This window comes from Dunckerocampus dactyliophorus, chromosome 19, assembly GCF_027744805.1.
Source record: "Dunckerocampus dactyliophorus isolate RoL2022-P2 chromosome 19, RoL_Ddac_1.1, whole genome shotgun sequence".
Lineage (NCBI taxonomy): Eukaryota > Metazoa > Chordata > Actinopteri > Syngnathiformes > Syngnathidae > Dunckerocampus > Dunckerocampus dactyliophorus.
The window spans coordinates 233,009-247,649 of record NC_072837.1 but is presented as its reverse complement, the minus strand read 5'-3'; the positions used below and the strand labels follow the sequence as shown (position 1 = coordinate 247,649).

Below are 14,641 nucleotides of genomic sequence, written 5' to 3'. Positions count from 1 at the left end.
TGTAGAGGATCTTTGAATAATGTTTTTGTTTTGCAGTAGGTTCTTAAAAACAGCCAAGTGCTCCTGTCTGGTAGCAGCATCCGTGCATTAGGTCCTTAAAAACAGTAGAGTCATGTAGACGAAATTTGACTAGCATTTTTTGCAGTAGTTTCTTAGAAAGAGCAGAGTGCTCCTGCCATCTAGAGGATCTTTGACGAGCATTTTTGCAGAAGATCCTTAAAAACAGCAGGGAGATCCTGTTAGAGAATCTTTTGACCAGCATTTCTTTGCGGTAGGTTCTTAACAAGCAGCAGGGTGTTCCTGTCAAGTCAAGGATCTTTGACTAATGTTTGTTTTGCGTAAGGTTCTTAAAAACAGCAGACCACTCCTGTCAGGTTGAAAACGTTTGACTAGCATTTTTTCACAGTAGGTTCTTAAAAACAGCAGCACTCTCCTGTCATATAGAGAATCTTTGTCATTTTTTGTGGTAGGTTCATAAAAACAGTAGGGCGTTTCTGTTTTGCCGATCATCTTTGACTAGCGTTTTTGTGGTAGCTTGTTAAAAACAGCAGTAGAGGATCTTTTGGTAAAAACAGCAGAAAGTGAGCACACTGTAATTTGTACGCAAAGAACTTTACCCAGCTCCACGTGGTGTCAGTAACATCACGCTCAACAGCCTCCTCCAGCTCTTCACCCTCCTCAGCTGTTGTCATAATTCCATGCTGTGCTAAGTCCTGTCCAGGCTAGAAAGTGCCGTCCTCGCTCTGCAGTCTCCTCAAGACTCTGAGTGCAAACTGCAAGTGCACCCTACTAAATTTACTTGGGCCCTCTGCTCCAGAAACATGAGACCGTTCCCCCCGTCCCTCCCCATGTACCCCCCTAGAGTGGTCACCATGAAGTAGACCCCCTGACTTCTTTGGCATTTTGGAAAGGACACCTGCTTGTCAGAATGTTACATTTGCACGGTGGAGACACTGTGGACGTACATGATGTAGTGGAGTTGACACGCCATTGCCGTGACGCTTATTCAATTAGCATGTTTCTTCTGCTGTCCTGCTGTCACTGACGTCCGAGACGAGATCAGATTACTTCAAGTTCAAGACACCCTGGATGGCGCTCGGAGACACTTCCAAGTGACCACTGTCATTACTGTCGCCTCGGAGCAGACTTAACCTCTGACCTTTGCTGTTTGTTTTGACAGGCGGGCTTGCAACTCTTTCCACTTGTGACCAGCACTGACCTCTAGTGTTTAAAAGTGGTAATTGCACAAGTATTTATTGCCTAATGGAACAATGGGGCTTCGGTTCTCCCTTGGGCATTTCTGTGTGGAGTTTGCATGTTCTCCCCGTGCGTCCGTGGGTTTTCTCCGGGTACTCCGGGTACATGCATGTTAGCTTCACTGGCGACTCTAAAGTGTCGATAGGTATGAATGTGAGTGTGAGTGCTTGTTTGTCTATATGTGCCCTGCCATTGGCTGGCCACCAGTCCAGGGTGTACCCCGCCTGTCGCCCGAAGTCAGCTGGGATAGGCTCCAGCATGCCCCCGCGACCCTAATGAAGAGAAGCGGCATAGAAAATGGATGGATGGAACAATGGGGCCAAACTTGTTGCAATATTGAAAATTGAAAAGATGTGCGGCGCCACTTTGATATTGTTTATATTGTTTTATATTGAAAACAGGCTAAAAACATTGTCTTGTTTTATTATTTTAATTTTCTCATTACTATATTGTGTTGTACCAACATTTCAACTATTTCTCTTTACTTTGTGCCCTGTTGGTCTATTTTGCCCATTGTTGCTTTTTATTTCATACATTTTACTTCTACAATGTGCTGCGGGCTGATAAAAAATTAACTGCAGATGGCAAGGAGCCACACTTTGGACACCCCTATTTTTTTTATTATTAAGGATGTAAAATGAAACAAAATTTCATGTTATGTACATATTGTAAATTTATATTTATCATGAAATTGTATAGTGTATGTATTTTATAATAAAAAATATATTTTATATTGGTGCAAAGTATACCAGCACATATATGTGATGTTCCATTTGTGCTTTTATTTTATAATATATTTTATAACAATAAATACTTTGGATCAAATTTGATCAACAGTATGATATGTTATTTTCTCTCTCTCTCTTTCTATATATATATATATATATATATATATATATATATATATATACAGTAAAAAACGCATTTGTATAATATTGCATTTATTTATTTTATCATATGCAATACAGGTGGATCTCAATAAATAAGTTCATGTACTTCAGTAGTTTCAATTTAGTAAGTAAAACTTTTTTAGTTCTTTAAATAGCTCCAAGAATGTTAATTTCTTAATAATTTTGACGATTCTAGCTGCAAAACCACCAAATGCATTACAGTAGCTCCTAAAATTAGAATAGAAAAATGGTCAGTAACGCTTTAATTGATCACTCACTCTGAACTTAGCTCCTGAAATCAAGTAACATTTTGCACTTTATTCTAATTTACTGAGCTGCATCTGTATATGACATACCTTTTTAATAAAATGGTATAATATATTCTTATATATTTATAATAAAATACACAAATATATGTGTAAATTATATATGTTTTACTTGAAGGAGAAAGTGCTGTTTGTGATGTTGCATTATGCTCAACTCAAACTGTTCAAACAGCCAGTTGAATATTATACGATACAATTAGACTGCTTTCTAACACACGCACTTTTGTTTCTCTATTATGAAAAATGTAGAGTAAAATTCGATTGCATTTTTAAAAATCTTTTTGCAAAAGAAAGTTATCTTAATTGAGTTTCCCACGTCCCTACAGTAGGTGAAGGCACCTGCACCGCCTTCACCTGCTGCTGCTGCCTTCAGTGACCTCCTCCTCCTCCTCCTCCTCCTCCTCCTCCTCCTTCTTCTTCTTCTTCTTCTTCTCCTCCTCCTCCCCGTCGTCGTCTTCTTCTTCTTTTTCTTCTTCTTCCTCCTCATCCTCCGCCTCCTCACTCGCTTTTATGTCAGGATGTTGCCTGTGGTGGCTAAATGTTATTCCATTGTTTCTGGCTAAAGGTACCCAGCATTCTGTGGCTTTAATGTTCCGTGCGGCTAACAGAAAAACCATCAGCAAAGCGGGAAACGGCTGGTAGGTTTTTATTCTTTTTAAAATCATACAGAGCATTGTATGTTCGTGTCCGTGAAAGCAGCAGCAGTTGGATAGACTAGCTTCAGAAAGGGCTAGCCTTGCTAACTGGTTAGCATCGTAGCTACCTCATCTTTGTGAGTCGTCTTTCTTGTTTGTCATACGACATGGACAACGTAAGCGTAACATGAACGAATGAGGCTACGTCTCATACTCGTAGTTTCTTTTAAAATGGCTGTTAAGGTAGCAGCGAGTTTAACGTACAGCGCAAGCTAGCAACCGGTTAGCCTGCAAGCTAACAACAAAACAAGGAAAGACTAGGAGGGCCCATCCTCATTTTACTGCTTAGGTTATTTATTGTAAGTATTTCACAATAAACTCTTCAAGTGTTGTCTTTGATTCGGAATTCGTCAATAAAGTTAGCAAACCTGACTTTCAAAGATAACCTTAGCTACAGCAGAGTGTGGCAAATGGTCGTGATTTAGCGATGTGAACTCTTTGTGATGAATGCCCTTCAGCTGACCGCTTTTAAATGATGCCTGACAAATGATGCAAATGTTCCCAGTGCTGTTGACAGTCAAAACAAATACGTACTGCAGACTAGTATGCCAAATTGTGGCACGGTGAAGCCTCTCCTAACTATAAGCCATATTTTGTAACGTGAATAATGTTATGGAGTGCAGGAGTAGCTGGGATGGGAAACTTAGCAGTTTTGTTTGACCAGATTCGTTCACAAACACATTTCACAACACAGCAGCGACAGAACCCACCATGAAGAGCAACAACTGAGTAGCACAACCGGCATTTTAAAGCACATGCAGAGATAGATGGATGTCGATCACACATGATACTTGAAATGTAGCGACTGCCACCTTATGGCGCTTTTTAAAATCAGCCACAGCTGTTAATGCCAAAGTTTTCTGTTGCAGTCGATAGTGGCCTCCCCTACTCTCCATTTCCTTATTTTTCTCCAGTTTTCCCAAAGATTTTCTGCTTGCTGACTCGTGACAATATGCCCAGTCATCCATCCTCCTTACAGGCACTTTCGCCGGACAATGGACGAGCTGGTCCATGATCTGGTGTCAGCACTGGAGGAGAGCTCAGAGCAGGCGGCGCGGGGTGGCTTTGGCGATGGCGGCGACCACGCGTTGTCCGTGGGCTGTCTGCTGAAAAGACAGGCCCGCAAACGCAGGGGCAGGAAACGGCGCTCGGACAACCCGCACCCGCCCTGGGAGGCGGGACACCTGAGCGAAGGCTCGGAGTCCAGTGTAGAGGAACACAAGGTGAGACCCCTTGGTGCTCTACTGATGGTTTTCCATGGGCAAAAGCAGGTACTACCAGGTACTATTTCTAGTGTCAAGGTCAGCCGGGGTAGCAGTCCAGTCAACATTTAAGAAATAAGGTGAAAAATGACATAACACGCATCCCCTGTGCAGGATAACAACAGTTTTGGTGCAGATCTGGATAAAAGCACCTCAAGGAATTTGTTTTGACATTGTTGCTGTTGCAGTCCACTTGCATTGGGGCCAACCAAGCTTGTTGTGTTGGGCAGCTGGCACCCACTTTGTAATATACTGCTCCCTACAGGAATGGAGTGTAACAAGTAGCATCAAAGAATGTGGTCTTGATTTTGGTTGCAGGACTACCGTGCCAGCACAGGAGGCGTGTCCGCCGCCAACAGCCATGCTCGTGACAACAGCGACTCGGACGAGCAGCTCGGCCCCAAACGGCGCACCCCCCTGATGTCCGACATGGGCAGAGGCAAGCGCCCACTGTGGCCGGACGACCTGGGCATCCTAGGCTCCACCGAGGGAACGCGCAGCCTCAGGCGACGCCGCAAGGTCAAACGCATGGCCGTGGACCCCCCTGCCGAGCCGGAGCCCCCCTCCACTATGATGCTGGCCCCTCCGCCCGTCCCCAAAGGCCGTGCGGGAGCCAGACCCGAAGCCAGGGTGGCCATGGAGATCTGCGGAGGAGGGCTGGCAGGGCCGGTGGGTGGGAAGAGCAGGATGAAGAAGAGGAAGCTGGCCCCCCTTAGGGTTGGAGTGGAGGCTGCCGACGAAGGGGTGGTGGTGGAGAGCGAGGAGCCCGTGGCTTCTCCGGTGGAGGCCTCCAAGGACAAGATGGAGCTGGAGGAGCAGAAGGGGTCGGACGAGGAGATGAGTGACAGGTGGTTAGTGTTTGGACATTTTTGATTTTCATAGAAATACAGCAGAGTAAGTAAGTAAGTATCTTAACAAGTACACATGAAAAAAAATCAAGTTCATGTTTTGGCAGATGAATTAAAATTTGTATTAAATAAGATGTAATTTAAAGATGCAAGCATTCATTAGTAATGAATGAAAAAAACATAAAAGCAAGTAAATAAAAAGCATCTTCACACAATATTTACCTTCATTTTTAACATCTTTCTTTTTGTTGTTTTTATTTCTAACTTTAGTTTTTTTCTGTTTTAGTGAGACGAGCAGTGTGAGTAACAGCAGCGACGGAGGCCTCTACACCAACGATGAGGGCAGGCAAGGTACTCCCTCTTCATGTGTTAAAGGTCAAAACACGTTAGTTTCACAGGAAATGAGCATTAAGCTCTTACTCACACCAGCACATACGTGTATGAGCAAGTCATCAAAATCCAGCTTTATTCAGGCGACGACGAGCAGAGTGACTGGTTCTACGAGGGTGAGCCCGGCTCCGGTTCGGTGCCCGGGGGCGCTTGTGGGGTGGCGGGCGTCATCCCCTGGTGGGAGAGGGACGCCGGATCAGAGGAGCTGGATCTGACGGACCCGGTCTTCAATAACATCCTCACAGGCTCCTTCCCCCTCATGACCACCGATGCCAAGAGAGGTAGGCGGGCAATGAACGTGGATGCTAGGTCTCGATAACACAAGAACACATTTTGCTGGACGATTATTGTCCTACAAATGATTGGAGATAAATCATATTATTTGGAGAGCATGTTTTCATGAATGCAGTGATAGTACGTGGCATAATAAATCCAAAAGCTATCAACTTTCATTTCTCAAGAGTATCTGACATTGGAATTGGAATGTCAAGAGCTTTTAAATCAAATAAATTAAACATTCATAATAAATTTAAAAAAAAAAACAACAATGAAAATAAAATGAACTCAGTCTCATTTAGCAAAAACTGCACTTAAATAAAAATCACTATCATAACCAAAAACAAACTCTTTTTTAAGAACACAAAACTTCAATAAAAACACCTAATAAAAGGGAGTGTCAAGTTGCACTTCACCTTCCACGGAAACGTGATGTAACAATAGTTCCCCAAAGTATTGATTAGGAAAATAGATTGTAGAAAAAACAAATGTAAGACGTATAATGGACGCGACGCCATATTTCCAATTTTGAATCAGTGTCACTTTGGTTATTGTGAGAATATTGCCAAAAAAATGGAGCAATAACCCAGAAATACACAGACGTTGACATTGTGTCAATGCAGACGTCAGCTCATTTGCATATTGACTTCCTTCATTGACTTTTAGCAACATTGTGTGTGGAATACGCTGTTCACCTTTAAAGAGGTGGAACATTTTGTCTCGAGTTTGGACAAAGTACGTTTTGGATGCAGCAAAATTTGGATGCAGTTTGGTGCACAATGGGGTGTTATACTTTGGATTACGGCAGCTGAAACATAAGAATTTATAATTATGATATCATTTCTAACATTTGTTTGAGCAAACGGCCTGAAATTGACATCAGATGGTGTTTTATACACGACAAGCACAAAGAAAGTATTCCATCGGGTAGCATAAGACGCACAGCTAGCGAGTGCACACTCGCTAGTGGCCCGCTTCTCCTCACTGGGACAAAGAGACTGAATGACTGACAGGAGGGTTCACTCGCTCTGTTCATTCTGCTATAAAAGCAACACGCACAGTTGTTGAGGCAGATGCCCAGACTGAACCTCTTGTCATCCAGCCTGGTTGGTAGAGGGAGAGGAGGAAAACAAACACGCATGCACACCAGCTACAACTCATTTGTAGTATTTTACACAGGTTTAAGTGTTATGCAAGGCCCCACAACATGATCTGTCTGCTTGCACTTCATCTCAAATAACCGCTTCACAAATCCGTCTACTATTGGCTCGCCAGGATTCCAGGCCCGACTGAACCGTCTTCACGGACACCAGAAGCAGGGCGGCAGTGGTCAAGAGTGAGTTGGGGTTTTTTTTCACTAAGGAATGTAAAACAAAATTACATATTTGTCCAGGTAGAGGACTTTAAAGGAAGGGTATTTAAGAAGTGTCACATGCAGGTAAAGTTTGCCATGATATGATTTGAACAGGCCGTGGTTCAGCTCAGGCTCCAGGCGGGACCATGGACAGGTGAGTTGAAATATTCCAACACTTTGGTTTTTGCTTCTATTTCCTATGAATTATGCATGACTTGTTTTATGCTTCTTTTACTTCTCTTAATACAGAAATGTAAGCCAAAAGAGCATTTTTCAATGTTTGCTAATATTTTCCTTCCTTTGCTGCAGTTGCACTGGGACACTCGGCCAGACAGAGGCCACCGGAGAAGCTGCTCCGTAAAAACAGCCAACAGGTTAAGACACCCATCAACTGCTCCTCCCTTGATTGTCTCTTAAATCTCAGCATTTAATGACGCTTGTATCAACACGAGCTTGTGCGTTTGTGTTTTTGCAGACAGACGAGCGGCCACCTCGGCTCCCTGTGCATGGGTGACGTCAAGCGGAGGCGGAAAGCAGCCCCCCTTGGCTCCACGGCGCCCTCAGGTAATTTGGATGCACACCTCAACTCGCCATCTGGTGTTTTATTACCAGCTGTCGACTTTTCTTCATTTGTCTCCGCCATGCTTTCATTGATGTGTGTGTCTCTGTGTGTGTGTGTGTGTGTGTGTGTGTGTGTGTGTGTGTTTATACACTGCTCAAAAAAATTAAAGGAACACTTTGAAAACACATCAGATCTAAACTGGGAGAAAAATGATCTTGAATATCTTTCCTGATAATAAGTGGGTGATGTATTAGTAACAAAATGATGCCACATCATTTGATAGAAATGAAAATGATCACCCTATAGAGGGGGGAAATCAAAGACCCCCCAAAAATGAAAGTGAAAAAATGATGCAGCAGACTGGTCCATTTTTCTAAAATGTCATTGTAGCAACTCAAAATGATTCTCAATAGTTTGTGTAGCCCCCACGTGCTTGTACGCATGCCTGACAATGTCGGGGCATGCTTCTAATGAGACTATGGATGGTGTCCTGGGGGATCTCCTCCCAGATCTGGACCAGGGCATCACTGCGGTACCTGGACGCATGGAGGAGATTCCAGGGGACAGGTAGTTACTCCAGGAGAGCTGGACAGGGCCGTAGAAGGTCCTTCAACCCTCAGCAGGATCGGTATCTGCTCCTTTGTGCAAGGAGGAACAGGATGAGCACTGCCAGAGCCCTACAAAATGACCTCCAGCAGGCCACTGGTGTGAATGTTTCTGACCAAACAATCAGAAACAGGCTCCATTAGGGTGGCCTGAGGGCTCGACGTCCTGTAGTGGGCCCTGTGCTCCCTGCCCAGCACCGTAGAGCTCGATTGGCATTTGCCATAGACCACCAGAATTGGCAACTACACCACTGGTGCCCTGTGCTCTTCCCTAATGAGAGCAAGTTCAACCTGAGCACATGCGACAGACGTGAAAGGGTCTGGAGATGCCGTGGAAAACGTTATGCTGCCTGCAACATCATTCAGCATGACCGGTTTGGTGGTGGGTTAGTGATGGTCTGGGGAGGCATATCCCTGGAAGGACCCACAGACCTCTACAGGTTAGATAACGGCACCCTGACTGCTATTAGGTATCGGAATAAAATCCTTGGACCCATTGTCAGAACCTACGCTGGTGCAGTGGGACCTGGGTCCCTCCAGGTCCACGACAATGCCCGACCTCATGTGGATAGTGTATGCAGGTAGTTCCTGGAGAATGAAGGAATTGATACCATTGACTGGCCCCCACGTTCACCTGACCTAAACCCAATAGAACACCTCTGGGACATTATGTTTAGGTCCATCCGGCGCCACCAGGTTACTCCTCAGACTGTCCAGGAGCTCATGGATGCCCTGGTCCAGATCTGGGAGGAGATCCCCCAGGACACCATCCGTAGTCTCATTAGAAGCATGCCCCGACGTTGTCAGACATGCGTACAAGCACGTGGGGGCCGCACAAACTACTGACAATCATTTTGAGTTGCTACAATGACATTTTAGCAAAATGGACCAGTGTGCTGCATCATTTTTTCACTTTCATTTTTGGGGGGGGGTCTTTGATTTCCCCCCTTCTATAAGGGTGATCATTTTCATTTCTATCAAATTATGTGGCATCATTTTGTTACTAATACATCACCAAATTATTGTCAGGAAAGATATTCAAGATAATTTTTCCCCCAGTTTAGATCTGATGTGTTTTCGAAGTGTTCCTTTTAATTTTTTTGAGCAGTGTATATATTACTATTACACTGCATGGGGATGCAGTATGGTATTTATCCACGTACAGATGACAGATTTATTTCATTCATGTCACTTATAATGGTGTTTTTCATCTCGGGCTATTAAAGCCATTAAATAAATAAGTTATTAAATGATTTAAAATGGCATTAAATGGTGTTTAATGAACAAAAATCCCATTTAATAATTCAAAAAGTAAGCAAGCAATAATTAAAAAGGCCATCAAAAATATTAATTGATAATAAAATAAATATTGGCAAGAAAATTAGTAAATAGTTTCACTGCAATTATTGAATATATTTGACAATTGACTGAGATAGTAGATTATTTGACACTATTTCATATTTAAATGATGTCTTTTGCTTTACATATACAGTCGTCCCTCACTACATTGCAGTTCCAACATCGCTCCCTCACTCTTAGCGTGTTTTTTTTTTTTTTTTTTTACAAACATTCATTAAGAAATGTTTGCTGTTTTTTGACTAAGACCTATTATTAGTTACATAATTTTTGCCCAGATGAAGCATTTTAAAGCATAAAAATAGCTAAATGCACTAAAATACAGTAAAAGCCTTTAAGACGACCAACTTGTGCAGGTAGTTTTCTACATTGGTCACTAGGTGTCCGTAATTGTTGGGGAGACCACCACCCACCAAACGTGAACAACCGGCTTTTATTGCAGGTTGAAATGATTTCACAATGGGCACAATAATAACATAACAATAATAATCATAGTAATAACACAGGTCACTGTTTAGACCGTAGCCCACAACAGTTTGGAGCCAATTAACCGTGATAAACCAGGGATGACTATTTAATTTTGACACAAAAAAGCCTGTACATCAGGGAGGTCTGTGTTCTTCCCCCACGGGCAATACAGGGAAAGTGATTAGCGCTCCTCACCCGTTGTTAACCCACAGATTGTAGCTCCTAACACTGTTTCCTCCCTAAGCTGCACTCGACAAGACTCAGCTATTAGTCATGCTGTCAGCAAGAGAGGATGTCGCCAGATAAGCTCATCAGCCACTCTGCTGCACATCTCAAGGTCTCGCAGGAGAGCAGGTGGTGGACAAATGCAGAAAAAGTTTGGCCCGGGGACCCGCCTAGAACTTGGCCGCTGTGCCTGTAAACGAGAGGGCGGCTTAACCCGGCGCTGCGTGCATATAGTGTGAGGATTAAACAGCCTTGTTGGGTCACTGTCCTGTGACTGGACGGTGAACTTCCAGGAAGACACAAAATGACCACACAACTGCGTTGTACCACGCTGAGAGCCTGCGTTGCTTAATAGGGTCACTAAATTATTAGAAACTCCAAGCGCAATAATAAACTTCATAAAAAATGCTGTCATGATAGTTGTTTTTATATGTAAAATAATTTGACCAATGATTTGGAGTGCATAAGAAAGTGGAAAAGAAAAAACAACCTTTTCAAGTGCATGCAGAGGTACATCGAGCTGCTGGATGCTGACCACTCATGATTCTTCAGAAGCAGCTACTGCCATCTTGTGGATTTAATAAACACTACATCTGGATGTTAACTACAGCCACAGCTGTAAATGTCAGTGGTTTACGTCAGGGCCTGCGGCACATTCTAAAAAAATAATTGAACAATTTTATAACGTCAACCCTATAAAATAAAGTATAAAATCAGAATATTTAGAGAAAAAAAGTTGTAATCGAACAAGTTGTCCATAATCATCATTTTAGTAGCATAAAGTAGAAATGGTAATTTTTTTTTTTTTTAAGTCATAGTATTATATAAAACAAACAAAACAAAATAAAGTTGTAATTTTTGGAAAATTAGGTCTGTAAAAAGTTCCAATATTATGGGAATGAAGTCGTTATGATAAGAAAATTTTTTGGAATATTATTTAAGAAGAAAGTTTAGATATTTTGGGGGAAAAAAGTAACACAACAGCAAAAATGGTAAAAAGAGCAAAGTGTGAAGTTGACATTAGTAATGTGGTATTTCACCTTTTTCTTGAAATCTATATAACTTATTAGTATCATGTCTAAATGTGTTGCTTTATGAAATCTTTACGTGGTAGTATGTGGACCTTGGTGTAAAAAGCTTGGACACCCTGCTTTTAAGTGGAGTGTTAGAGGTATTGTTAAAGGGGACCTATTATACTCATTTTCGGGCCTTTGTATTGCGTTCTGGACTCCTCTAGAGCAGCTACACACGATAACCCGCACAGAAAGATTTCTTGATCTTCCAGACTCCGCACCTTATCCTGCAGTGTTTCCTGCCTCCCGCCCAAACGGTCTGTGTAATTTACTCCACCCCCGGCCCTCCTTCAGGTACGCCTCCTGCCGAGCCCTCTCCGCTGTGATTGGTCACACTACCAAGCACTTCCGAGGACTTCCGGACAGCTGCCGAACCTGACACTGATAAATTGTTACTTGCAGCTTGCTCTTCTGACTCTTCAACACAACCAAGTATCGTTGGAAAGGCGTCGGACTTCAGCAACAGTTTGGAGCGTAGTCCGGCTTCATATTGGCCCATCTTCACAAAACAGTCCCGTGTGAAGCGCCGTTGACAGATGGGCTTATTTTTCTCTTGCTGGTCGGGAATCAGCAACTCCAAACACTTGTGCCTGATGCTTGCCTCTGTAGGGACACCCCCACAAACGTCTCCTGGGAGCCATACATGCTAACGCGGTGAAGCAGAGCAGGGGGAGGGCAGGCACAGACGTCAGTGGAAGTCGGTGTTTAAAAAAACTCAGTAAAACACAGCGTGCAGAGCAGTCCAAAACTGCTTTCAGGTCTCACTTCCAAATGCGCAAACCTCATTATCTGACACGTTGGCATCGTTCAACACCAGAATACAACATTGTAACAACATTTCTAAGTCAGAAACGAGGAAAAGCATAATAGGTCCCCTTGAAATGAATAACTTTTGCAGCACGTTTACTCTTTATGGACAATGTGTGCTTACGTGATAAGCTCTGGATGTTGCATAAGCATCCATCAACTATTCCATTTAACTCCTTTCAGCAGTGGTTGGGGAGAACGTGCCACCCATCCCGGACACCAACGTGGGCAACCGCATGTTGCAGAGCATGGGGTGGAGCCCGGGCATGGGCCTGGGTCCAGAGGGGCGGGGAATCACCGAGCCCATCCGGACCTTACAGAGACCGAAGGGTGCAGGTCTAGGTTTCAACTGACCTCCGCACAGATTCTGGGACCTAAAAGGGGGCGTAGGAGTGAGGCGTCGCTGCAGGAAAACATCTGTACAGGAGGCATTGGAAGAATAACTTCCCATATTGGGGAGACTGCAAGGAGCCTGGGAGGTGGTCAGTGGATGTGAGCTGAAGCAAAGACTGAACCTCCATGTTGGAGGACCTCTTTTTTGACCTCTCTGCCTCATCAGCAACTATCAGGCTACCAGGTAACGTGACCGCACAGTTTCAGACTGCAGGTCAGTTGCATAATTCTGTACAGTATAGTTGTGGACTATATCTCCAGATAAAGACTGTGTGAAGTTACACTGTATTGATGTACGGACCCTCTCCGTTTTATTGCTTACAGAATGTTCATCCTTTAAAAAAAAAAAAAAAAGACTCAACCCTTTTATTTTTTCCACCACAAAAATTTGCATGTGCAGCACACTGTTCCAGTTATATTTTATTGACAAGGGTTTTATCTGCACTCACAACATTTCAAGCATTTTAATGTTGATTTGTTTATTTACCACCTCAAAAAAGGACAAAAGTCAGTTTGTGCAGCTGATTGAAATGTGGTCAGAATTTTGAAATCGTGCATTGGATTACAGTCGTCCCTCACAATATTGCTGTTCCGATATCACTCCCTAATAGTGCATTGGATTACAGTCGTCCTTTCACAATATTGCTGTTCCAATATCACTCCCTCGCTTGACGGTTTCCCAGAAATTAATTAATTAAAACATGTTCGCTCTTTCGAGGTAGACTATGGTCTATTATTAGTCAAGACATGGAAATCCAAGTGATATGTAGTATTGTGGTCACTAGGTGGCAATAATGACACAAAGCATTGAGACATTAGCTGACATGACATTACCTTAACACTGCATGAAGTCAGCCGTGCTATGTCCCACACAGTAGTGAAAAAAAGTTATCCCATTCTGTGTGGAAGTGGTATGTTTTTGGCTTAAGTTTAGAAGAAATACAGGGTAGCTGGTTAGCTCGTTAGCTTGCTAGCTAGCAGCCGTCTGGAGTCCTTGCAGCATAAGAGTTGCAATGTGGTGTAAACTATGAATAATATGAGTGTAAAGGTGACAAAAAGTGTGTTATTTCATGTGTACACGACTCTGGTAATGTTAAAAATCATTGTTAGAAAGTCATGAACAGGTTTTCTATGCTCTATGAAAATATTCCATATATTAACATTGAATCCTATATCGCGGAAATTAATTGAACTTGGAACCAAGTACCCGCCACAAATGAGGGACGACTCTGTGATGGAAATCAATAGAGGAAATGCTACTTTGCCTATTCTTTTGGGTTGGTATTCATTGAAATGATTTTTTTTTTGTCTTGATTGACACTTGACTCAGCTAGTCAATGTGAGCGAATGTGTCTTATTAAGATGAGAGGTCCAATAAAGACAAAAGTCACACAGAGCTAAGAACCGACCATGTTGCTAAGAGTTTTCCTTATTATTATTAGTATTTTTGTTACTTTTAAATCAAGTCTTGCCCATCCTTTTCCTATTGGTGTACCATCCTCCCACATCACCTTCCCTTCCTTTTACTCCTCCTTTACTCCACAGTGGTTTTCAAAATGTCAGATGCCAGAAGACCTTCAGGGGAGAAGCAGCTGCTTGAGGAAAATAAAGAAAAACAAATTTGCTAAGTTCAAGGCAAAATGAAATGATTTTAAATTCCTAGAGTGTATTCTCTAGAATCCTACATTTATTTTTCATCCTCTATTATCTTTTCGGGCTTCATTTTTCCTGCTCCCATTCTCTCCCCTCAGTCCTCACTCGTCATCTTCTCCCTTTCCCATTATTTTCTTTCCTTTGTTCTTTAGCTTTCCAACACTCCATCATTGTCATGTTTCTTTCATGTCGATCATTTCC

At 42.8% G+C, this 14,641-nt stretch overlaps 1 protein-coding gene across 7 annotated transcripts; it reads left to right on the top strand.

Annotated features, from left to right (window-relative positions):
• Positions 1-2,904: 2,904 nt before the first annotated feature.
• gpatch2 (G patch domain containing 2) lies at positions 2,905-14,196 on the top strand. 7 transcript variants are annotated; one of them, XM_054762407.1, is made up of 10 exons: positions 2,905-3,111; positions 4,148-4,391; positions 4,749-5,278; positions 5,565-5,629; positions 5,752-5,949; positions 7,220-7,280; positions 7,413-7,452; positions 7,608-7,672; positions 7,774-7,862; positions 12,581-14,196. In XM_054762407.1, the coding sequence occupies exons 1-10, from the start codon at positions 2,984-2,986 to the stop codon at positions 12,745-12,747; spliced, it is 1,587 nt and encodes a 528-aa protein (XP_054618382.1). In that variant the 5' UTR covers positions 2,905-2,983; the 3' UTR covers positions 12,748-14,196. The 7 variants fall into 7 exon arrangements, with proteins under 7 accessions (XP_054618382.1, XP_054618380.1, XP_054618377.1 ...); XM_054762405.1 differs by having other exon boundaries at positions 12,578-14,196; XM_054762402.1 differs by having other exon boundaries at positions 5,565-5,653; positions 12,578-14,196.
• Positions 14,197-14,641: the final 445 nt, after the last annotated feature.